The 25656-nt window shown below is 38.0% G+C and overlaps 3 protein-coding genes and 1 pseudogene across 4 annotated transcripts in view; 2 read left to right on the forward strand and 2 right to left on the reverse strand.

Moving 5' to 3' along the window:
- Positions 1 to 25656, forward strand: part of LOC116287915 (uncharacterized) — a 54455-nt gene that overhangs the window by 20826 nt on the left and 7973 nt on the right. The window contains exons 1-6 of one of the 2 annotated variants that reach the window (XM_089027456.1): positions 7865 to 9029; positions 13525 to 13772; positions 14023 to 14094; positions 14235 to 14456; positions 15033 to 15187; positions 15428 to 15613. In XM_089027456.1, coding sequence (XP_088883582.1) covers positions 13526 to 13772; positions 14023 to 14094; positions 14235 to 14456; positions 15033 to 15187; positions 15428 to 15613 — 882 coding nt within the window. In that variant the 5' untranslated portion in view covers positions 7865 to 9029; position 13525. Of the gene's footprint in view, positions 1 to 7864; positions 9030 to 13524; positions 13773 to 14022; positions 14095 to 14234; positions 14457 to 15032; positions 15188 to 15427; positions 15614 to 25656 lie in introns of those variants that run through there. The other variant, XM_089027455.1, reaches the window with a different exon arrangement.
- LOC148912440 (uncharacterized) lies at positions 10408 to 12307 on the reverse strand. The gene is made up of 2 exons (XM_089027861.1): positions 11655 to 12307; positions 10408 to 11549 (listed from the first exon to the last, which is right to left on the reverse strand). Exon 2 carries the CDS (start codon positions 10861 to 10863, stop codon positions 10525 to 10527), a length of 339 nt encoding a protein of 112 aa, XP_088883987.1. The 5' UTR covers positions 10864 to 11549; positions 11655 to 12307; the 3' UTR covers positions 10408 to 10524.
- On the forward strand, positions 18251 to 20217 carry LOC148912441 (uncharacterized). The gene is made up of 3 exons (XM_089027290.1): positions 18251 to 18791; positions 18985 to 19245; positions 19534 to 20217. Exons 1-3 carry the CDS (start codon positions 18331 to 18333, stop codon positions 19706 to 19708), a joined length of 897 nt encoding a protein of 298 aa, XP_088883416.1. The 5' UTR covers positions 18251 to 18330; the 3' UTR covers positions 19709 to 20217.
- Positions 19727 to 24082, reverse strand: LOC116290393 (uncharacterized; annotated as a pseudogene).

Below are 25656 nucleotides of genomic sequence, written 5' to 3' on the forward strand. Positions count from 1 at the left end.
ATGATCCATTTGTGTTCATATAAAATCCTTATGCCAAGACACTAACACAACAAAATTTTTCTATTTTGATAATACGACCAAAGCAATTATTTTTTATATTTTTCATGCGGTAATAAACCATATGGTTTCATATTAAACATTAAAAAACTCATATAAAAAACCAAAAACAGTCCGTACGTAAAAAGCGAAGTAAGTAAGTTCTTTGTGCTCACCCCATTTTTGACCAGTTTTCAAGTCTGTTTTTTAGCTTATAGTTTTGATTTGTCCTAATAATATAAAAAAAATTTGGGGTTCCATAAAAGACATCAAAGGGAAATTTCTCCGAACCTGATTTGTACTGGAATATCTGTGGTTCTCTCTCGTTTTTCATAAGTTAAGGTAAAGTAGGTAGTAAAAGTAAAAGAGATCTTTTCAAAGCCTAAAAACTGTCAGCCTTGGGAAAAAAATTCGTCGGAAAAAAATCTTACAAGAACAAAAACCTAGCCTGGGGGTCTTTGGGGGTGGTGAGTTGTGTAACAAAATCCGAAGTGGGAGAGTATCTCGCTCAAAAGAGAAAACGATTTTGTAGTGCCATTTCCAATTCAATTTTGTGCATGGTTTGTATTCAAGGGAGACATTAGCTTTCATCTCGAATTAAAAAAATATTGAGACTTTCCCAGATTTATTTTTTACGTTCAGTTCAATCAAATCGGGGCTCCCTGTGACTGCATATATCGGAAGCTCCACGTAGGCAGTGCATAAGATATATTATGTATTACCATAAAGTCTAAGGGACACTTGTTATGATTTGGGTAAAACTTTATGTCAAGAGGGAATTGTTTTGTTTTTACCATAAGCTTGGGACTATGGCCCATTTTAAAAGCATGTCATGTCATGTGTCGTAAGTACACTCACCTTTCTGGTTTCTCGTTTGGTTCCAGGACTGGCCATAGCCATGTGAATGAAATTAGAATTATTTTGGAGGTTTTTTTTCGCAGTTTTTAAGCTCCCTCGGCAAAACCAACATGCACAGTACCTCTAACTCCAGTTTTGGAGTACCATAACCTGGGAGTAAGATAGCCGTAGGACACTCACCTTCTCCCTTTGGGGACTTGGCTCGACTTGGTTCAACTTAAGCGGCACGACTTAGATCCACCCAGAGGTTGTTTAAGGTTGACATGTGAGTTAGCGTGCCTGACGTACACAAGGGCGGATTCCAGGGGGGAGGGTCAGGGGGGTTCACAAGCCCCCCCTGTCATTCCTGAGGCAAATGGGCGTCCGGTGTAAAGGTAAAAAATGGGCGACTGGTGGATTCTTGCCGTGAACAAAATTTACCCCTAAGAACCTTTCCTTCAAAAAAAACCCTGGATCCGCCCTTGACATCCAGCCCAGATGTTGTTCAGTGGTACCAATAAATGTTTCAAGTATTTTGTTTTCTTTGTAAGAAAAAATATTTTAAAATTGCAGCTTCTTGGAAATGAAATTGACTGTGATCGGATGTTGTGTCGTGCAACGCATGACAGATTTGAAGATTGAAATTGACACCAATTGGAAGATTTATAAGATGATCAGAATAATAATGGGGGATGGAAAAAAAAAAAAAATACAGAGCATTTTATTGTTATAAAGGTAACGATAGGAAATAATAAAGGAAAGGAAAAAAGATAATGGTGGGGGAAGCAAACCGAATAGAAACAATTCACCTGAAAGTAGAGTCCTAAGTAAAAGAAGAGAAACAAAAGAGTTTCTCCTGAGCAGCAATAATGGTAGTGAGATTGATTTTAGTTATTGAATTTTGCGCTCATAATCATTCAGAAGATCTGAGTGATTATTGAATGTTTTTTGGGAAATGCATGTAGACAGCAGTGAACCTGCAAGTGATTGAAGACCTTGATACAGAAAAGAGAAAAGTTTACAAGAAATGATTACCGCCAAAAAAAAAAAATGCAGAGAAAAGAACATACCTCAAAATGTAGCAACACGAAGCTCTTAAAAATAGCTGCAGCAGCAAGTCGTAAACAAAACCTTCATTCTGTAAAACTTGTGCAATTTGCACGTGGAATCGGAATGCGTTCTATGATCATTCTAAACACCATTGCAGTGAAAAAGTCTTTGCGTGTGTCCACTTTGTCAAAAGACGTTTAAAAACGAAAAGGTCTCTCCTCAAACACGTTCAAAATCATGTGAAAAATTATAAGTTTGCAGTCAATGCCACTAACGAGTCAGAAAGTGATAGCAATGAATAGAAGAGGATGAAGAATTTATCCTTGCCGGTTTGAAAAGTCAACGGACAGAAGGCAATGTAGGTAACTGGCAATCAAGGTATTTAGGACGCAGGGCCACCTTGAGTGTCATGAACGTATCCATACAGGGTGATAAACCATACAAGTGTATACATGTGATAAAGCATTTGCAAGAAAGGATGGACTCGCTTGCATGAACATGTCCATTCAGGTGTCAGACCATACAAATGCAAACAATGTGACAAAGCATTTCCATCCAAGACAAAGTTCACTAACGGAACATGAACGTATTCATACAGGGTTAAGGACGTATAAATGTAAACAGTGTAACAAGGCATTTTAACTGATTCCCATATGCGAATACATGAACGACACATACCGTGGGAAAACCTTACAACTGTGCACGATGCAACATGTCATTTGCACGAAAAACTGATTTAAAGAGACATGAAGTTAGTCACACAGGAGCCAAAACCATACAGATGTATCTACTGTGATAAATGTTTTACTCGACAAAATGATGTAAAGAGACATGAGCTGATTCATACAGGTGCCGATAAACCATACAAGTGTGATGACTGCGGCAATGCATTTACAGATGATGCTACCTCAAGAGCCATGAATTGGTGCTACAACTATCAAACCCCACAGTTGTAAACACTGTAATAGGGGATTTACACGCGTAGTGATCTAAAAAGACATGAACAGACTCATGCGGGGATCAAAACCGTTCAAATGCAAGTACTGTGATAAGGCATTCACCTCGGCAAAATGATGTAAAAAGACATGAAATTATCCATTCAGGGTTTAAAACCTTACAAATGTAAGTACTGTGGACAAGGCCTACACTCGACGTAGCTATGTCATGGAACATGAAAGTGTCACACAGAAGTCGACTCATGAAAAACATTATTCGCGATATTATTCGGAATATCATCGGTATTCGGGTTATATTCGTGAAGCCTTCAGTGTACGTGATGTCATAATTATTCATAATTTCGCCAGTATTTTAGGTGCCATCAGTATTCGTGATGTCATCAGTATTTATGATGTCATCAGTGTTCATGATGTCGCATATTTGTAATCATCAATTTTCGATCCCTGGCCGTCAAAGCCCCCCTTTAATCTCTCCACTGAGTGAGAGAAAAAAAGAAAACTTCGCAGAAGTTGTGTAGTGTTTTATTTAAGCAAGTAAGGCGGTTACTAAGGGACTACCTCTTAACTAAACCCAATCCTAGCTTATCCACTTTTATTAACGGTTGAGTTGTTTTCTACCAATTAAGAAATGTTTTACAGCTACATCCCTAGATAAAGTTCTTTGTAGACTCTATTATTGCACAAATGAAGGCAAGTGAATCATTCTACCATAATACGTGGGTATTTTGACAAAAAAAAACAAAAGTTTTTCCAGTAAGCTTGGTCGAGTGGTCAAAGCGTCCGTCTCACGATCCGGTTCGAGTCCCGCTGTGTAGCTGAGACTCTATCTGTCCTGATTTCTGATTCAAATTCAGTTTCTCGACCATGCTTGTTAAAAGCCAGGCGCGTAGCGGGGGAGGGGGCCTGGGCCCCCCAATAATTTCACAAGTTTTTTTTTTAAAGTAAACGTCCAGCTAAATTTCAAACACTATTATCTTAAAATTGATAGAGGCGACTCATTTTTCCAAAAAAAGTTCACATAGTTGGCATTTTTGTAAATGTTGAAAACTCAAAACAAGACATGCGGAAAAGTACATACTTGAAAGAAACCATTCAAATGCTTCACATAATTTGCATTTAGGCCCTGGCTAAACGAGGAACATGTTTCCCACGCGCATGTTCCCCGATGATTCCAAGTTTAGCCTTGTGCGAAACATTGCTGCGTGCAACAAATTTTGCTTCCAAGACGCAAAAATGTTTCTGCTGTGCGGCAGAAACATTTCATGCTTCCAAGACGCATGAAAACAATGTTTCCCAATGTTTAGACACGAAAGTCGATATTCTAAAAGTTCGTTAATTAGCCACGCTAGGTCTATCTTGAAAGTGCGCATGCGCTAACCGATATTGAGCAAACATGTTTCCCGATGTTTCCTGACAGTTTTGCCACCTTTGGGAAAATTTAAGGAAACATGTTTCCTCGTTTAGCCAGGGCCTTGGAAATTCTTGTCTGAACATTTTCGATTTCATTCTCGGCTTCTTTTATTAAATCAACTCAGACTTAATTAAAGGTAACTCGTTCTTTTTATTCAAAGTCAGCTGCGTGCTTCATATACATATGTTGAATTTCTATTTTTTGCTTGTACATACACTGACGTGATATTATTGAATAGATGTTCGATGTTGAAGGTCTTTTGCCCATAAAATAAAGAATTTTAATTATTAATTATGTTGTTTTGTAAATTTGATAAAAGTTGATACCGTCATATGGGGCGTGGCAAAACGAGCCCCCCAAATACTCTTACCCCTGCTACGGGCCTGAAAGCCAACTGGTTTGCCTACTTGCCAGTTGGTATTCTTAACACAATTTGTTTCTTTGATTATTTCTTCATTTCAGTTTATCAATTTGTAAACTACCAGTAAGCTAAGTGTACTTTCCACGTTAAATAAATAAGGTTAATTCAGCGGTTTAAAATTGTGACTTTTATAGACTACAGCGCATGCTCTTCCTGAAAATTTTATCTTGTCATTTCAGACAGACTTGTGCAAACTGTAATATTTTCCTCGGAAACGACGAATTTAAGTGAAGGACATAAATAATCGAATAAATATTATGTATGGTCGATTTGAGTTGTATTTTGAATGAGTGAATAAAGGAAAGAAAAACGCGAATCAAAGACAGGTTTTGCCTTTCGAAAATTCATGTATTTTGGTATTTGAAGCCAGGGAAATTATTTGAATTATTTTGTTCTGGTTCAGGGGCGTAACCAGGGGTGCACATGCCATGGAAACGGATGTCTAAAACTAACAGCCATCTTGAGAAATGCTATGACATTCTAAGTATTTGCAGGAAAAAAGGAAGAGAACTAAAATAGGGGAAAGGGGATGGGTTGCTATAGAATGATGCGAAAAATTCTGTGAAAACAAAAAAAAAACAAATAGATTCTTAAGACATAGAAGCCGTAATGTAGAAGGCTTCTTATCAGTTTCTCGCTTCAAACTGAAGAACAGGGGTAAGTAAGCGTAGATTTAATATTCAAGAAAGTGAGAAATTTTCATCCGTTTTGAAACACTGCCAAAAATTTTGAAAATAAATCACCATTTAATGTTTGAATTTGCAAAAAAGAAGGGCTTTGTTGATTCCCACGTACTCATCTTAAAACGCTTAGATGCGACAGTCACTGATGACTGCCACCTGAACAAGGTCCATTATGTTTCGTTTGATTTTGATTTTTCGTTACAAATTAAAGATTAAATTAGAAATGTATGAACGAATTATATAATCCAGTGAAAGGTTTTCGCTTTTTCCGTAGTGAACGACATCTTCACTTTGACTATATTATCATTTATTATAATTCATACATTAGAATTTCCCTCTTCCCAGCATTATTTCTTGAAACATTTAATTTTAATTATATTAAATATAAAAGTTAAGTAGTATTTTCTAAAGACAATGTGGGATATCCAAGATGTAACTAGTGTTTTGTATACACCTATTTCTAAAAACGTTGATAGGAGATCTGAAATCAAAAGTTCGCAAATTCCCCTCAAGTTTCCTTCCTTTTATTCCTCAGCAAGTTGTGGCTTCACTTTGGGTCGTCAATAAGTTAAGGTGATAACATTAGGTAAATTTGTTGATAAACGAACCTCGAAACTAGCAGGAATCGAACCCAAGGCCTTTAGCTTACCTACACCACACTTTATACCACTTCATACTTCATTTATTGTATACAGCCAACTCCCTTTACCGCGGACACCCTCGGGACCGCCACTTCATGTCCGTAATAGCGAGCGTCCGCAATAGCGAAAGTTATTTACAGTCATTTCTTTGTTAGTATTTTTGTCGGGGATTTTTCTCCTGTCCGTAATAACAAGGTGTCCGTAATATCGAGGTGCCCGCAAAGCGAGAGTTGACTGTACTATGCCAGCGGTGTGCCGTAGTATTTTTTTCTTGTTTGTTTGTTGGTTTTCATTGCGTGTTCGATTTGTCAGAGCTTATTCAAAATGCCTATATCTAACGCGTGAGATATAACGAGAACCAAAAAGGAAAGCCACATTTGTGAACAATATAAAGGGATTTATCGCTTGAACGTAAGATTATTTTCTTTCAAATATATATATGCGATGTGCATGAGAAAATACTGTACGACACGTAAGCTTACCTTTCGTCATGTTGTGCAGTGATTTTCGATTTATAATAGCGATCACTCATGCTTATGTTAAGGGATGGACCGCTCTCGGTAGAGCTACTCGGGATCTTTATTCCACTTTCTCTTCACTCTATACTCTATCTCTACTCTTCTGACTTAAACTAATTACATGAGCTCTATTTATAATAACTTCATGACAGGTGTCATTCTACAATCAGTATAATATTATCGCTGTGCCTTGATTGGCTAATGGAAATAGTAAATTCCTGAGTGTGATATCTTATTAAGAATAATACGAGTGAAAATCATAGAACTAAACATAACTTAAACCAAGGATAATATGTGAATATATGGTAAATGTATAGAAAGGTGTACAAGGAATATATATATATCATAAGATTTAAAAGAATAGTGGTAAAATAACTAAGCAAAGGGGTAAAGAGTGTTTAGGGTGTAACCATAGGTGTACATGCTAATGGGAGGAGCTAAGTGGTTTACTTGTAAATTCAAAGCATACCATCATCTAAACTCGTGCGTGATGGCAGCCTTACTGAAATCTTATATCGATATTTTCAATAACTAATTGATCGTTCTTTATCTTGTTTTCATACGATAAGAAATAGTAATTAGAAAACTGATGTCTAGCTTAGTCTGTAAAAACATTAATTTTCTCCCTCATAACACTTATTTGCTAGTTATATCTTAACTAAGATATAACGCGCGCTCTGTATGGAGCACTCTCGTGACGTCAATTTGGTGAAATTCGGTGAAAATTGCAAGCAAAAATTGGTGGTGGAGTTCTCATTGATTTGAATGCTTCAATTCTCTTCAGATCAGCAGTGATGAACTCACAACAGCTTCCAATCAAAAGACCGCCTACTCACCTCCTGTTATCTTCCTCCTGATTCTGATACAAATTGGATAGACAAATTCAATTCCTTTCTTGATCACGTATGTGGCCGCTACAAGAAGTTGTTGATGTCTGGAGATTTCAATTTTCCAAATAGATCTTGGGATACTGCAACAATGCCAAATGAAGTGCCCTTCATCGAAAGTCTAAATGACCACTTCTTGGCTCAGATCAACAAAACCACTACTCGTGGCACGGTTGGCGTGCGCTGCTAATGCGCCGCCTCTCACCAATGCGGCCCGAGTTCGAGTCCTGCCGATCTCGATGTCGAATGTGAGTAGAGTTGTTTGTTGGTTCTCTCCGGTTTTCCTCCCTCCTCAAAAATCAACTCCTAAATTCTAATTCGATCTTTGGGCTTCCACTTAGTTTGGAGCCTAGCTCTGTTGTGATTGTCCCACGCTGTGATATTGTGGATTTTTTTTTTTATTTTATTATTATTTTTTATATATGTAGATTTTTTTAACATCCTGAACCTGTTAATCACAAGCGTACCAGATCAAGTCAGCGTAACAGAGGGGATATATGCTGAGATATTTACAGATAATGATGTCATCTCCTTCAACTACCTGACTCTCATATCAAAGCTCCATCGAAAATACAGAGACATGTTTACTGCTACAGACAAGCGGATTTTAAAAGCCTGCTGCATGCAGCCCTTTAAATTATAAATCTGTCATCTTTGGTAGAACATGATAATATTAATGACGACTGGCATCGCTGGAAAAAACACCTTTCTGGAAACGGTATCCAATCACTCCATAGGATCAACACTAAAGAGTAACTTATAGCGTTTCTGGTCAGTAATGAAATAAAAACCTCAAAACCGCAACATTCCTGGTGTGATCTCTACATGTTATCAAGCAGCGACAGATGGATCCTCAGAACGTAGATCTACTTCAGATAACTCTTTGGAGACAGCAAACATTTTCAAATCCTATTTTGCTTCAGTGTTCACACTTGACAACCCTGGTCCTATTAAGACTAAATTAACCTTGGAAGTCAAAGAGGTCCAAATTATACATGAAAGCCTAGACACCACTAAAGCAACAGGACCTGACGCACCATCACTTTGTAAGCTGTTTAATAAATCTCTTAGCACAGGACCTCCAGAAGTGGAAGGAAGCAAACATCGTGCCCGTTTTCAAGAAAGGTTATGCAGAGTTTACAGAGAACTACAGACCAATTTCATTACCGTCGCAGATCTGGAAAGTGCTGGAAAGATGTGACGTCACATATGAAGATATCACCGTTGCCATGACTACGTTCTTAACAACCAATCACATTTAGGCCTTCCATCGCTTAGATTTAAAAAATCAAGCAAAAGATATCATACATTAATATAAATGATGATGCATCTTCAGTGACTTACCTACTAGATGGGATCCCTAACCCGCGTGTCTTGCTGACAACCATTAAATGATTTCAGACACGGCAATCTTCATTCATGAAATCATCCCTCTTCACACACCTGTTGCTTTATGCTGGATTTAATGAGGTTTCTGGTGGCAAGAATTTCATTTCTACACCTGCCTTATGACGTGTAAGCTTTCTTAATTAAAATGAATCAGCAAAATATATTCACATCAGTTTGTCATCTGAGGTAGAAGGGTTCAGGTGAGTAAAGATTTTCTATCGCAATTTTGGAAACAAAACTTTATTCTTCGTGCTTTTCTTTTTTTCTTTTTCTTTTTCATAAGTTCCAATTAGTATTTCTATATCCTCTTTTTCGTTTTTATATTGGTATTATTATTTTGATTGGTCTATTGATCAGTTGGTTATTTTTACGTACATGACAATCGCAAGACATCAATGTTACGTGTACATATTCTCCTTCTTAAAGGTTATTGCTTTTTTATGTTGCTTGTCTGGCTTCGAACAGCGCAGAGGAATTCTTGTGATAGTAATAAATATAGACAGACAACTAATACCTGCATGACGCAAAGCATATTGTGAGATAAAAGTTTCACTTTTTTCAGTACCCTGATATACATGGACTGCCAATCTCAAAAAAATTATTTGTGAGTCACACATAAAATGATCGCATATTACTTTGAATATGGTAGATTTACTTCTCAACTCAATCATGAAGTTAAAGAGATAAATTAATCAAACAAACAACGTTTAAACGGGTTTACAAAAAGAACACTTCGCTGGCGAGCGGCAGTGTTGAAAGAAATGTTTTTTTTAATGGCTAAGAATTTTCAAAATTGGGAACTGATGAATCATAACTACTTTGCTTTTTCGTCAAATGCAAAAACATATACATTTCGGTTCAGTGATTTTTTTATCCATATTCTTTTTCGCTTCAGTCGCATAGGCTTGAGCCGGTCGACGACAACGTTTTTTTGAATTGACTATATTGGCTATTTAAAAAAAGGTCGAATGGGGAGATAGGTAATAACCTCAACTCACATGTTGATATCTTTTACCAAAACCCAAACCAATAGCTGCTGCTAAATAGAAGGCATTAGGTTGTCTGTAACTACTTTAGATAGATACTTAGATAGGAAAACTTTACTTACCCTCGGTTTTACGTGAAGCTCGTTAGGCCTCTAACATATGTTGCCTAGTTATCCGACAATATACAGTCAATGTCATTAACGTTGTCCACCGAAAAAAGACATTTACACTTTAGACATTTAGACTTAAAGAAATATCTATAAATATGTATTCTTTGCCTCGTGTGCGTCAGCCGTAACTTTAAATGTAAAATTCAACTCGTGAATCGAAAATCCAGAATGCCCCCGACCATTTAGTGAGGATTTAAGATGGAGAATGGTATTTCAGCGTTCGTTTTATGCCAGAACGCTCGAGGAAACACGTGATATTTCTTTTAGTCTAAATGTCTAAATGTTTAAATGTCTAAATAGAGCGAATTCGTATATCACACTTTAGCATGCTAATGAGGTCTGCTAATATTCAAATACAAAAACAATAATTAAAAAAGACACGAATTGGAAACACTGCACAACTGTTTGACGTTATAGGGAAATTAGAGCATTTTATATCCATTATTTTATTAAAACATGAAAGTTTCAATTCATTCAAATAAATCATTCTACATTTCTTCGACGAATTTCTACAGTTTTTACTTGAAAAGTCTCTCTGTTTAGGGTTTTGTTCCGTTCTGATCACTGATGTATTTGTCTACTTTCAGCAAAAGCTGATTAACATTCTCCATCGTGCTCATAGCTTTTTCGCACATCTTTGTATGTGCGAGGTTAGCCTCTTTCGCTGTGTCTAGCTTCCTCTTCTTCTTAGCAGAAGGTTCGATACTCTCGTCTTCGCTAGGAGATGAATCAGCAAAATTCTGATCCAGCTTTACCTTGAGGGCTTCAGCCCTTCTCTCATCTGGTTGCATTTTTCTTGAATATCTTGTTTGATTTGAAACTAGAAGTTGTTTCTCCGTTCCAATCTCTCCTGACTCGGGGGCATAGGGCTGCTGCATAGCACTTTTTAATGTGGTTAAATAAAATATTTAAGCAAAGTTAGACTTGAACTAAGTTGCCTGTTATCGCAAGTATCTGTCATCAAAAGGCTATAGCTTCGCGGCCATCTGATAAGCAAATTAATGTCTCACGCAATGAGATGAATGATGAACAGATGGTATCTGGGGACGAAGCTTGCATCGGATGCTATCCAATTTCGCTAACGCCACGTGCTATCCGATTTCGCTAACGCTATGCGCTATCTCATATCGCTAACGCTAGCTTACGCAGTTTGTACGCTACACCAACGCTATTTGTTTTCCCACCCACCCTCCACTAAGGTAAGTATAGGTAAGTATTCCACTGCCAAGTCAGTGTGACGGTGCTAGGTGGGAGGTGACAGGGTTGCCATAGTAACCGCTGACCTCCGCCGAGTTCCCGAGGCTCCTCCCACCCAAGCACCAACGCCAAGCTCATCTACGTGTGATGAGTTTAATGTTTTGCATGCGTCTGGTCAGAGACTCGTCTGTTTGGGTTAAATACAGGTTAACTACGTGTTGTGGCATGCTTGCTGCTATCTCTCCAATCTTCTGTCGTGCTGTCAAGACAACTTCTTTCCATCCTTTGCTGTTAAGAGTGTTGTAACATTCGAGAACAACACTTTTTTCTTTCTCTCCAATTCCGACCCGACTTTTCTTGGAGGGACCTAAAATTCGTAATAAACAACATACTATTCGTAATAAACAACAAAGTATGGTTGAGGGTTGATATCGAAAGTACCAACACAAAAGTTATATGTTTAGATACTGACCTGGCACGTCTGCTGAACAATTCATTTATTAGAAATTCGAAAGTAGCCAGCTGAGTGTAAACATGAATCCTCTCGCTCCGTACACAGCAAGTGCAATATGCACATTTTTAGCGCACGCGTGATGATTCACGTGCGAATGGCATGAAAAATGCCGTGTTTTATGTTGGAATGCGCATCTTCGCTCAGCAGTTCATGCAGCATGGATGCGCAGCAAGTCCGAGTAGTTCTTTTAAATATAGTCGCCTGGATATTGCTGTTCGTTGCCTTTATTAGGCCACCACCTCAACAAAATCTGTCTCCCTTACAACATCGTCTTTTTGAGAATTTTCACGGGGAAATATTTCGTGGTAGAGATGTGTTTTCTCTTATATCAAGGCAAGCGCACCTCTTCTGGCGGAACACTGGCGGAACTCCTGCGTCGTTTCTCAAACTTGCGAACGATATCCTCCCAACCTTGCAGAACTTAAGATTAGACGGGCAACCCCGTGTACGCCAGAGGAGACTGAAAATAAACGTAGTTAACCAAGTTCTGCTTGTGATGATGTGGTTACGTAAATATTCTCATAGACAATTTAGCACTGTGGTTTGATATAGACCCTACGTCCGTTATCCGCATTATTTACAGGACGTTACCAGTAATGTGGAGATATTTTCAAAATCAAATCACCTGGCCGAACCTCGCGGAGGGGATAAATCTAATGGGCAGCTGGCCAGAGTTACCAAATGCCGTCGGTGCTATAGATGCAACCCCGCATGAGATTTATTGCCCTCTGGCGGAGCCTCAGCGACCATTTTACAGTGGCCATAGCCACTATAACTGCCTAAACACTCAATTGGTAATGGATAATGAGGGCCATATTCGGTTTCTTCAGGCTGGCTTCTTGGGTAGCACACATGATGCGACTGCTTATAGGTTAATGCAGTCTATAGGGCCCGGTTTAGTCCTAGATTTACCGTCAGGTGTTAAACTGTTGGGCGACAGAGGTTATCCTGATGGAGGAGCTCTACTAACACCTGTTCGTGCAGGTCAGATGCCTCTGTTAGACCAAAGAGGGAGGAGACGTGCCAGAAAGTTCAGCCGAGCTCTATCGAAAAGAAGAGTCAAAATAGAGCATGTGTTTAAAGAGATAAAAACTTTTAAAGCGGTATCTCAGATATGGAGACACCCACGTTGGTTGCTACCTATCTGTGTTGAATTAACAACATTTTTGGCTGAAAGACGCATACGGTTGTTCCAAAGACTGCACTGAGAACTGCCCATATCCTCTGCACGGTAAAAGTGAAACAAAAGTGTTGATGATAGTGAAAGGAAACTTGAATCGTTGCAGCAAACTTTGGTCTACTCAACAAGCCGCGTAATTTAAAACGGGTTGACTTTAATTTGCTTAGTAAATGTTTGAAGGACAAACAACGCCTGTTATGTTTCTATTGTACTAAGCTGAAGTTCAACACAGAGATTGTGTTCATTTGAAAATATCTAAAGAAAATATTTAACAAATCGATAATTAAAACACTTATTTGGTTAGCATACATTTATATGATGTTTGGGGTTTGGAATGGTTAAGTTTTGTTGGAGTATTTGCAAGGATATATTTCGTTCGAAAACAGCTCATTTGAATATTAGCAAAATTCATTAGCATGTAAAAGTGCGATATACGAATTCGCTCTAATGTGTAATTTCCTAAATGTTTTGTTTAGTTTAGTTGTCACAATATAAACATATACATTTTTTTAAAATGAGACATAAATTTTGTAAATGTCTAAATTTGTAAATCTGTAAATGTCTTTTTTCGGTGGACAACGTTGATGACACCCTTAAACTTAAAAGTTCTATGAAAGTTTGCATCACCGCTTTCCGTCTCCTTTTCAGAATGACACCCGAGCACAAGTATCGTGTTGCACTTTTCATCTGTCTTTTGCTGATTGGAGACGAATTCACACGAGCAAGACACCTGAATAGCCAGCTAAAAGATCATCACGGCAAGAAAAACAAAGACATTAAACAAACTCCTGACCAAGATAAAGACAAACCCGAAGATGGTGAACGGCTTGATGGTTACACAACTGAAGAATTAAACACTTGCATACAAATGGAAAAGGATCTGAAGGAAGCGCGAGGTAAAAAAAACATCAAGCTCAGACATTTTTTTATTGCTAAGGATTTAAAGTAAACCATTCAACTGATTTTAGTTTCATCAAACGGTTACTCAGGGCACTCAGTCCAACCACCCTTCTGCCTTCATTTTTCGTTAACCAAAAGGCTTCTGATTTATTCATCCATTCATCTATTCTTTCATCCCTTCGTTGGTTCGTGTTTTTCTCAATTGATAGATAGTGATACTAATTATCAATCATGTGGACATTGCAGCAAAAATATCTCATCCCCTGACGGACCAGCTGCATCGCCAATCTCTGGTAGAAGAGGGCGGAGGAAAGAAAGGTAAGCATGTTTCATATCACACATGGAAATGTTTCGTAATCGTAATGATCTCTGATGCAATTTCGAGTTTTTGAAACAATCTGTTATAAAATGTGAGTTTTCAGTGACTTTAGTGTCCATCAAAATTTGTCTTTTTTTAGGTTGGATTAATCCTACTTTAGTTTTCAAGGTCATCAAAATATTTTCCAATGGGGTTGGGTTTCTCGTCAATGGTATAGCTTTAGCACATTCTGTACAAAAGGCAATCGATGGATGTTGTGATTCGGCAAACAAGGAAGCTTGTTCATATCGTGAAAAATACGAGGAGGTGGGCAAGAATGTTGCGGCGCTATCTGATACAGCAGACGACCTACAACTAAAAGGTTCGTATGATACTAACGTAAATCTAGATCTAGACCTGTCATTATTTATACGCGACAAAATGGAGCTGGAAAATGGACCCGATATTGTTTAACATTCCGATTAAATCAAACAAATTTTCGATCGATCGGGACAAACTGCTAACAATTAAAAAAAGATTAGTTTAAATGAGCATTTATTCTTATCAAATTATTCAAATGATGCTTCTTGAACAGCTCACATGCCATATTGTACAGAGGGTCCCCCAGTCGAATTTATCCTACACCTATCTCAAGTGTGCCTGTAGTGTTATATATACCAACTTATGATTTTACATCACATCACGGTGAAGACCGAAGTCTATAAAGATAGAAAACATAAAAATCTTACTTGCTATGACTATTTCATTTTATGTTGTATTAGCACTGTATTAGACAGCAAAACGTTTTTGAAAATTGTAATGAAATGAAATGCTTGCATTTCTCTGGTTTAATGCAAATTCTTTTTTTTTTAAATGTTCGATAACGTTATCAACGATATATGTTATAAGTGCATACAGTTTTTATAAACTAACATCTTTTCCATGATTTATGTATTAGCTAAACTAGCACAGATGTGGATCGAGAAAGTGACTGAGGACTATGATGAAATTCTTGAGAAATTACGAAACATTGACGCCTTGGAAAACAAACTAATCCAAGAAATCAGCCCCGATGTTGCTGCTGCAACGATGCGTGCACAAGGAAAGATTAAGGTATAGTAATGTCCACTGTGGAATGGAGATATTTTTTTTCCTTTTAAGACTTAAGAGTAGATTCCTCAAAAGCTTTAAGTTATTCTTAGAACCTTTTAGAAATAATACTTAAAATAAGGTGATAATGGATGAATTTGTGACGTTCCTTTCAAGTTTGTGTTTTATTAAGCTTATATCGATTTTTTGATATTCAGTAAACACAAGTTCAGGCGCCTTTTTTACTTTACTTAAATTTAACAGGAATTAATTAAAGAGAAAAATGAGACTCTGGAAGGCATTCCATTCGTTCAAGTAGGCGCACTTTTTCGAAGTACTTTGCAAAGCGTCTTTGATATTGCTGGTCCTCTTTTGGGTATTGCTATTCCTGGTATAATCAGTATTTATCAGTATTCAAGATATAAAGCAAGAATGCGTCGTCTCGGATACGTAAGTAATTCAGATGTGTCAATAAGTATTACGTACGTTATTGTGGGTAGTCTTTATCAAGCACGTAATGTGCACAGTTTAACAATACACTAAAATACTACACATGACAAAGCAGAGCACAACACGACACACCATGGCACGACACAGCACATCACAACACTATGGCGAGGAATAGCGGTAATATCGCGGGCGCAACCATAGCGGCTTCCAATCGGAAAATTGAAAACAACCATGGCTTCGAAAATATTGGCAATCATGGCAATCCAAATCAATCGTTCCGCAACACATTTTCTATCCTTTATTTCGTGAACTTAACACCATTTAACACTCAAACAACTATCAAACTATTTTATTTTTGATATATTCAGAGCTCAATATTCTCGAAGAGCGTTTCTAGAGGCAACCAAGGCTATATTGCTCTGAAAGCAATGATGTTTCGGCCATTTTGCCGAGAATGGCTAGGAAACTTATGCGTAGTCAATATTGTGTGTTGTGGGGCCAGGAATGCTTATTCTTGGTTATGTTTCATTTTCTTTGAGCGCTCAGTAAAATGGTACATTCTTTCTATGGAGAAGCATTCTCTCTCTCCTATTCGGTGTTTATTTCCTTCAAAGAGCGCTTGCTCTTTCATCTAGCCGCCGCTTCGTGCTCACGCTTGAAAATTGCAGTCGGCGCTTTTATTGAAAGATGTTTCGATACTAAAAAGCATAGATTTATTTGAACACTAAAGTGGTTGATTCTCTCTAGAAAAGCAATTATTTCCCTGTTTGTCTTGATTGCATACGTCCTTCGTAATTGTTACAAAACTAGGCTAAGAAAACTCCCCACTGAAGAAAACGCCTGCTCTTTCCTCAAGCCACCTGCACTAAGAAATGTAGGCACAAGGTCGACGTTGTTAAAATCACGTGATATCAGTGCCATATTTCATTTTATCACATGACCCGTACGGCCCTGCTCGCGCGCTCTAATAAAACCATTGGAAAAAGTCACGTGATGGGGGCCGGACGGGTTGACGTTAGCGGGCCGGAAAAACCCGTCCGGCCCTGCTCGAATCCGCGCGCTTTCTTTTTTTTATTATTATTATTTTCGTGAGGGTCATATGATAAAATGCTTATTGACTGAGTGGGAGGGCCGTACGGGAAAATATCTGGCTCTCGGTCATTTGTACGGCATCACCTCGAGCCAGATATTTTCCCGTACGGCCCTCCCACTCAGTCAATAAGTACATAGGATGTTTGACTTCATAATGACAGCCAATTGACACCAATCACGAATATTATAAGTTAGCAAACTGACTACAGTACTAAAAACGTATTACATGTCGGCGATCCGATAAAAACTCCACAGGGAGCCCAAGCTCTTTTTAAGGGTCTCTTAGCTTTATTTCGTTATTAAACATGGCTACCTTTGCCACAGGTTTACAGAGAACAAAGCCTCTTGCCTTGCAAGCTTATTTTTAGACATCTTATTTTAAACATATTGCCGGTATATACTTTGGCGTTGATGTTAAATGAATGGCGTTGACGTAAGGTGAATGGCTTTGAAGGCAACCAGGAGCATGTCTTGACTACAAGTGTCTTTTAGTAATTTAAGATTTCTTTAAGAGTCGACCGTCATACATTAAACAATAGTCATTTTGCACAACTCTTAATCGCTGCGCCCTAGCGCGAGCGGATAATCATACTTAAGGACTTGGAGGTTCGCGGAGAGATGAACTTGCTATCAAAATATTTTTCGCCTAAGCATACCCCAACATATGTGTGTTCAAAAAATTAAATAAAAAGTGAGGGTCACCGAATTCGTTTTTCTATAAACCCTGAGAAAATATGGTATTCAGCAAGGGAAAGACGCGCGCTGTAGGGTATCCTAAAGGTATCAAAAAAGACTTCGAAATAACGTTTTTGTTATTCGTAGGGCTTTTTCTCACATACTTCTCTGCTATTTATGAATTCAAGGAATATATCTGAATAAAGTCCTTCATTTCCGGTATGTTTCTATGCAGTCAATTCAAAACATGTAGTAGTTGAACAACAAAAGTCACGCCGGACCGAAAGGTGCTGATTAGAAATCACTGTTTCAAGCAGTTGACTGCATAACTTTATCTGTTTAGTAATGCCTTGGATTTTAAGAGAACGGTTTCTTCTCTGTCGAGCAATGCCTGCCTTAATAGATATCCTATTCGCATCAGTCTCTTTCAGTTTACGCTCGATAAATAGGAATTGGAGAATTGTAAATAAGTTTAGTTGAAACGGAGCAGAAAGAAACTGACATTGAGATTGGAAGGGAGCGAAAGATCGAACTCAGAGAGAGTGAGTGCGAGAGGGTAACTGAACCAATGAAATATACGGGGAGCTATCAATACTTCAGTTGCTACAACTTGGTTCATACTCGCTCTGTAAGGGACTGTCTCGGATAGCTTCGAAATTGGAAATTGAATCACAACTACTTTGTGTTTCTGCCACTAAACCCAAAGACCTGCATTTCATGGGTTGTTATCATCTTATTACTAGCTGGAACGATTAATTCAGAACGAATATTTAACCGCCTCAGTAATTTTTACCTATATTCCCTTTCGATGGAGTCGCGTAGGCTTCACCCAGTAGACGACAACGTTTTAAAGTGCACCTACACCCTATTTTTTTAATATTCTTAACTGTTTGTACGGAACTTTTTAAAATGTTTTGTGGTATTTCGGTCACATTTGAAAAAAAAATTGAATGCGAAAAATTGTTTTAAAAATACGAAATGCGTGGTCCATTACCGCAGAATCAAAGCGGGAGTCTGGGTCCGAGTGTGACGTCACCCCAGGCCATGACTTGTTGCTTGGTGCACGAAAGTTAGTAAACAGATCGAGTACTTTTGAAACACAAGAGATTTTTGAAGACAAATTCGTGAAGATGGACTCTGATAACTCTGATCTAGAGACATCTTTTGACTTACAAGATGAATACGATGTTGAGGACGAATGTTTTGACTGTTCTGAGCAGTCCGATTCAGGAGAATATTTGTCAGTCGAAGGAAATGATGATACCTCTGAGTGGTACGAAGGGCATCATTCAGGAGAACCTCTGGCAGACGAAGAATGGACGAGACAGTATGAAAATACTGAACGAGAAAATGCCAAGATTGAGGAAATGCTTCACAAACGATTGACTGCCGTTAGCGTAGTAAGCGAATGGTGAGTTTTCTGTGCTATTGAAACATAAAAGCGCCCCGTGAATTTATAATGCGAGAGCGGTTTCGCCAAACCGTAAACAATGTTTTTGAATGAGCTCGAGGATGACACTAACCAAGATTGCGACTTTTGTAAGCTTTACAGTTTCTTGTTACGTGTACATTGAACGTTCGTGTTTTTACTGTTTGTTTTGAAGGTGCAAGTGTGGCAATTGCTCTACTGAGATGCTAGTAAATATAAGCGAATGCTATTGCTGCAAAGAACTCGACGGATGCGACGAAGCTCTCCATTCTCAAGAAGTCCTTCAAGACCTTGATGAAAATGCCGAGCTGAACTGCATAACCGAACATCCTGGCTTCTCAGCAGTATGTCTCCAAAAATGGAGTCTTAAGCTAGCAGCTGATAAGTACAAAACCAGAGATCGGAAAAGATATCAACAATCAGGATCAGAGGAAAGGTAAGCTGAATTTGTGGCTTCTTTATGTACACATTATACTTTAACCAAAGAAATTATGAAAAAACCTTATCAATAAAAAGTTAAATATGCCAAAAATATTTTTATAAAGCAGTTTGTCCTTCTCGACATTAATTCCAAGGATTGCATGGGATATGATAATTTTTGCAGTGAACCAACCCCCAAACTCATGAAATTACCTTAATAAATCAAACTATTTTATATTCATTAGTTATTGATCATAATTTTGTTGTAATCACACACTAAACTGATTCATTATTGACATTCCAGCTTCCTTCGTAGCATTGCATATAGGGAGTTCACAAGACTAGTGCATGGGTATTTGGGATACAAGAGACGAATTCCACTACCAGCCTGTGCTTACACACGCATCAGAGAATGTTTCAGAATTTCTGAAGATGAACTACACAGTGGGTTTGAAATGGATCTTGAGCCTTTAGTTTGACTGCACAATGACAAGATATAAAAATAAAAAGTATTTAATACAAATTTTGTAGATGAAACAATTTAGTGTTTTAATAGTCGATGTTTTTTTTAATTTCTTTGGTTTTTTGGACAGTCAATGACATTCTTGTGTCCTTTCATAGGATTTTTGCATAGGCTGCAATGTGGGGCTCTCTTGGCATGTTCTCTACTTGTTAGTTGGTTTTGTTCAGGGACATCTAAAGAAAAAATATTAAAAATGTATAAGTAATATAAAATTTATAAATTTAGCTAAGATGTAAAAAGTACCTGCACAAGTAGGAGGAACATCCTCAACCACAATGCTTTTCCTGTGCAAGTGCTTTTGAAGAGCCTCCTCTCTTGGCTGCTTCTCCAGCATTGAATTCATTGGTGCTGGGGTCATCTGTCTTAATTCATCTTGTGCAGCAGTCAAGTCTTCTTTTGATGAATTCATGAACGTCTGGAAAATTTCTTCCACGTAACCTATAATAAAAATTGAGTTTAAAATTATGAGTGACAAAAATGTAACCCTTGAAGCACAACACATAGCCTACCATAGTCTGGTTTTACTCTGACATCCCTTATCGTGGCTTCTCCATTTTTGAACTTGGGATAAACCACCTTTTGTCTGTTGTTGCCTCCCGTTGTTTCTACCTCTCTCCGAAGATTAAGGTTGAAATGCATAGCAGCAAGAATGTGTCTGAAAAGAAAATATCCAAATTTTAAACATATGCAGTTGGATTTGACAGGGTTTTACCTTTGGGGTTCATTGGACTCCCAAGTTATCTAAAATTGAATCCTATGGCATATATGTTTTTCAAACTCTCTTTATTTCAAAGATATTTTCGTGTCTCTAGAAAGCAATCTATTTTTGTTTGGGCGTCCTATTCATATTTTTTTTACATATATAACCCAAATTTGGTGATCTTATTTATCAATCAGGTTTCTCGCTAAAATTCTAAATACAAACCGGCAATACATTCCAACATATGAATATGCAATCATTTTGGGAGCAAACTGATTGATGAGGGAATGGAATCCTTCCAAGCAACTGGTCTGCGCCCAAGGGGAAGCTTGCTGGATACCCTTTTTCAGAGAATCTTTTGTCAAGGCTTTACAAATTTTTTCATACACCTCTGACCCTAAAGAAAAAAAGGTAGCTTAGAAAGTGTTTTAAATTTTGAGATTAATAATCTTACACTCCTGCTTACTTCTTGGGTGAGAACTTTACACAAGATGACAATAGTTTAGTTTGGACTTTATGAAACTTAAAGCCAAATAGAATACATTATGCAAAATGTACCTTTAGATAACCAACGTCTGGGTTGAAGTATCCCATGATTGCACTTGTTAAAAATTGGATCATCTAGGCTATTGTGAACATTCACTATGTGACTGAGAAAAGATTTAAACTTTGCCCAGATCACAGTACCAGAACCATTTGAAGTAGATGTGGCACTCCAGTACAGATGCCTCTCACAGGGCTTTATCCACTCCTTTACTTCTTCATAATGCTTTTCTTTAGAAATTTTTGTGAGGACTTTCCTGATTTCTGAAATGCATAAAATTAATCTACATGTAGTGGTAGTGCACATGTATTCAAATCTAATAAGCCTAAAGCGAGATGATATTTTACCCCCGACTCTATGCCATAATAGTTTTTAAAATTCTTTCACATCAAAACTTTTGATTCCTTAGAGAATACAGGAACAATAGTCATAGTTAGTGAACATAAACAAAGTGAAAAGGACTATAGTCTAGTAACGGGTGGTAAAAAATCATCTTGCTTCAGGATTATATATAAACTTTTCATGCGTCGGGGCAAGTATGCTCTATATCTACTCATTGCAATAACGGTTTCATAATAATAAATCACTGACAGGTTTAATATTACAGTGCGGCTAATGAAACCGTGGCCAATTGTATAAAATTGACCGGTAAGAATTTCGAACTTAATGCTACCATATGATTGGCTAATAATTCTAGTTTATCAAGTTACCCTGGATATAGTAATCACACTAACTATTCTGCATATACTGTATATTGGTCATTTGCATACAAATCAAAGCAATAATGAAGTCACTCATAACTCACTTTTCTTAAGGTGCCATAAATCAAAGTAGTGGACAATGTTTGTCAACACCTTCTTCATGTGACAAGCAATACCAGTGTGTCGGTCAGATATAAATGTTAAGATCACAATCCCATATCCTATTAGGTAATCCATGCATTGTTTGAAGCCTTCAAACTCCATTGCAGGACTATTTCCCACTTGGTTCCTCTGCGGGCAATGAAATAAAAAATATTTGTTTGCTGAAACAAAATTTGTGGTTCATGAAAAATAAAGATGGCAGTAATTGATATTAACTGCTATTTTTATTATAGATGGTTCAAAAGAGAGTCCTACTGATAAAGTTCATGTCTCACCTGAATTAATGCAAAATGTATAATCATGGGGACAGTGCAACAAAACATGGTATATGCACCATATTTTGCACTGTGCCCCATGCTGTCATGCCGTCCATCACCTGCTAGTACAACACCACTGCCCATGGACTTTATGTTGTCAAGCATCTTCTTCTGGTAGCTTTTCCAGTACATATGTATTGCAGGGAACAGCTTGGTCTGCAAATAAAATACAAAATCCATATAATGCTATTTCTTCTCCATCTTCGATCAGAAGATGCATTTGTTTGTTTATCTTAACTGATTGTACCATTATCATTATAAACTACCTATGACAAACATAGTACAATATATAATACCAACACTCACTCTTTGATGTTTAAGGAACGTAGTCATCGACACACAACCAAGACCCATGTGTGCAAAGATTTTTGATATTTTGGAGATTGATCCCCCAGCCAAAAGGATTGCCATGCAAAGGAGAAAGTTCCCTGCTGGTACACCTCAACCTGGTATCACTGGTTGACTGTGCCAGACATTTTCCCTCTTTAGACACTTTGGGTTGCTGCAGGCAGTTTTTATTACAACTTCTGTCCCAACTTGGCTCACTTCTACCAGGGGGTTATCACTTTTGCAACAGTGACAAAACTTGAACAGCAATAACAGCTGGGACAGAAAAACAATGAACTTTGGCTCTGATCGCAGATTGGTGTCATTCAATTGAACCCTGAAATAAGTATATGTGATATGTGTTAAAAATATTAAATGGGTATATTAGCAGTATCATGAAGTGCAGCTACATTATGTTGTACATGGCATTAGTAAACATGAACATTATAAAGTAGAGAGGGGAAAAACACACCTGTGAGCTGAATTTTCTATATCATCCTCAGATTCATTTGCTGACTCCTCTGACTGTGTTTCATAGCTGTCATCTGGTTCTTCTTCTGTTACTTCCTCCTCGCTTTGGTCATCACTGTCGTAATCCCACTCTGAATCAGTTACACTTTCTTCTTGAGGAACTGAGTCACCCACTGTCTGAGTTGCCTTGTTTTTCGTTTTGTTATTCTTAAGGCCTGATAATAATAATATTTATAAAGATTTCAAGTATTAGGTTCACAAATACATATTAGTATAATATATCCTTCTAGGAACCCTAAGAATGTTTGTCACTTATAAAATCACACATACTTATAAGGACTAGCTACATTACTTACGTCTTGTAAGCCTTCTGCATTCAAGCTTCCTTTTCCTCAGGTGTGATCTCAGGGATATTACTTGGTTTCTCAGCAGTCTCCTTTCTTTTTGCCATTTGGCTTCACCAGTCGTAGGGTCTCTAGTACTCGATGTCTCCTCCGTTTCCATGAAATCGACATTTTCGTCCTCCCTGTTCTCGGCACTCTGGTGAAAGAAAATCGATAGTCGATTGAGCTACACTGTATTATGTAAACAATCATCCTTACTCTACCATAAACAATGACTCGTGTTCAAAACATATGAGTAATAAAGCCCATAAGACTAAGTTGTAATAATAATCACCGTAATATCTTCAGCATTAGAGACAGGAGCAACTTCTAAAACCTCTTCTCTTTGTGCCACAGGCAAGAGCATAGGCTCAGGCTCGCTGACTGGTTCAGTTGTACCAGGGTCTTCGACAGTGGCGTCATCATGATGATCTTGATGTGCAGTACTACTGGGGACGCTTTTAGAAGCAGCAGTCGACACGGTGGCATTTTTTAATGATTCTCTTAAAGTCTATCACGAAAAATACACTTTATTAGTTTCATAAGAAGGTTGCAGTAAATGTTTTAGCTGAGTTTTTTACCTTTCTTCGATTGCGATATGTTTGCTGTTTCTTTGGCGAGTCTAGTTGACCAGCATGTAGCGTGGGGTAAACATTCACTCCAAAACTGTCTCGTTTCAGTCGAGGGATGGCCGGTTTTCCCAAGGTAGCAAGAGTTGTAAATCTTCGCTCAAATGATTCTACTCTAAAATGCACAGAACATATGCACGAGTTCCTTGTAGGCTCCCACTTTGCACGCTTCACCTTTACAAACTTTATCCATCTAGTCCTTCGCTTCTTGGCCTCGGGTCTTTCATCATTAAAATACGGAATACTATGAAGGGCAATCCCTTCAGGAATATTTGGAACGTTGCTACATCCCCAAACTACACATTTGTTGGGCATTTTAGCGTTTGGAAATAAAACGTATTTAAGAAATTTGATAAAAGCAAGCGAATAGTCCACAGGTAGCCCAAGCTTGGTTTCTGTGGTGTCCTGTTATAAGGAAATGTATGGAGATTCATCAAAAATTTTAATAAAATCTTTGAAACGTGAAATAAGGCCTCGACATTTTACCCGATCATTGAGAAATAGCACTTCTTTCGCTCTGCGTGGTTATTTTTTGAACTTAGCTCGTTTTAAGATTTTTTCCCCCACCAGTAAGAAATAAGAGAAGGTTGGAAACTCGAGTCCCAAAAGCGAACCATCACGGGTCTTTGAAACCTCGTAAGTCCTCGAATTTTCTTTCCAGCGCCAAATTTTAGTCATGACACTTCTCTCACATCCCTATAGAACCGAGAAAGTCGCATTAGAGATTAGTCTTCGCGTCTTTAAGCCATGAAATTTGCCTGTATTCACATACTACCTCGCTTGTTCTGACCCGTACTTGGAGCTCACTGTACACCAATTCAACGGATTTCTTTCGGCAATCGACCCGAGGTCACGCCGGAAGAAATACTTTTGTATCTTAGGCCGTTAAGAAATACACTCACCATAATTTCGAAGAAAGATTATAAAGTTATAAATTATAAGTTAAATACTTTTGTATCTTAGGCCGTTAAAAAATACACTCACCATAATTTCGAAGAAAGACTATATCCAAATCCAACCCGCATTTACCAGAGTTAATATTAACTCTGCATTTACGATACGAAGACTTCCGGCGTGACCTCGGGTCGATTGCCGAAAGAAATCCGTTGAATTGGTGTACAGTGAGCCCCAAGTACGGGTCAGAACAAGCGAGGTAGTATGTAAATACAGGCAAATTTCATGGCTTAAAGACGCGAAGACTAATCTCTAATGCGACTTTCTCGGTTCTATAGGGATGTGAGAGAAGTGTCATGACTAAAATTTGGCGCTGGAAAGAAAATTCGAGGACTTACGAGGTTTCAAAGACCCGTGATGGTTCGCTTTTGGGACTCGAGTTTCCAACCTTCTCTTATTTCTTACTGGTGGGGGAAAAAATCTTAAAACGAGCTAAGTTCAAAAAATAACCACGCAGAGCGAAAGAAGTGCTATTTCTCAATGATCGGGTAAAATGTCGAGGCCTTATTTCACGTTTCAAAGATTTTATTAAAATTTTTGATGAATCTCCATACATTTCCTTATAACAGGACACCACAGAAACCAAGCTTGGGCTACCTGTGAATAGTCTAGAAAAATCTGTATAGAATCTGTGGTAATCTTTGGTTGTGTTGGCCTGTGGTGACGTCACACACCGCTCGCCCCAATCTCCTCTGTAATTACGGCCATGGTTCACT

The sequence above is a fragment of the Actinia tenebrosa genome, unplaced genomic scaffold (assembly GCF_029948245.1).
Source record: "Actinia tenebrosa isolate PJP-AT-01 unplaced genomic scaffold, QUT_ActTen_1.0 PGA_scaffold11__36_contigs__length_13525064, whole genome shotgun sequence".
Classification (NCBI taxonomy): Eukaryota; Metazoa; Cnidaria; class Anthozoa; order Actiniaria; family Actiniidae; genus Actinia; species Actinia tenebrosa.

Excerpts from the sequence above, each read along its gene's own strand:
- LOC148912441 (XM_089027290.1), top strand. The coding sequence starts at position 18,331 with ATGCGAAAAATTGTTTTAAAAATACGAAATGCGTGGTCCATTACCGCA. Across the intron at positions 18,792-18,984 it reads GTTAGCGTAGTAAGCGAATG|GTGCAAGTGTGGCAATTGCT; the intron begins GTGAGTTTTCTG and ends TTTGTTTTGAAG. Across the intron at positions 19,246-19,533 it reads CAATCAGGATCAGAGGAAAG|CTTCCTTCGTAGCATTGCAT; the intron begins GTAAGCTGAATT and ends TTGACATTCCAG.
- LOC148912440 (XM_089027861.1), bottom strand. The coding sequence starts at position 10,863 with ATGCAGCAGCCCTATGCCCCCGAGTCAGGAGAGATTGGAACGGAGAAA.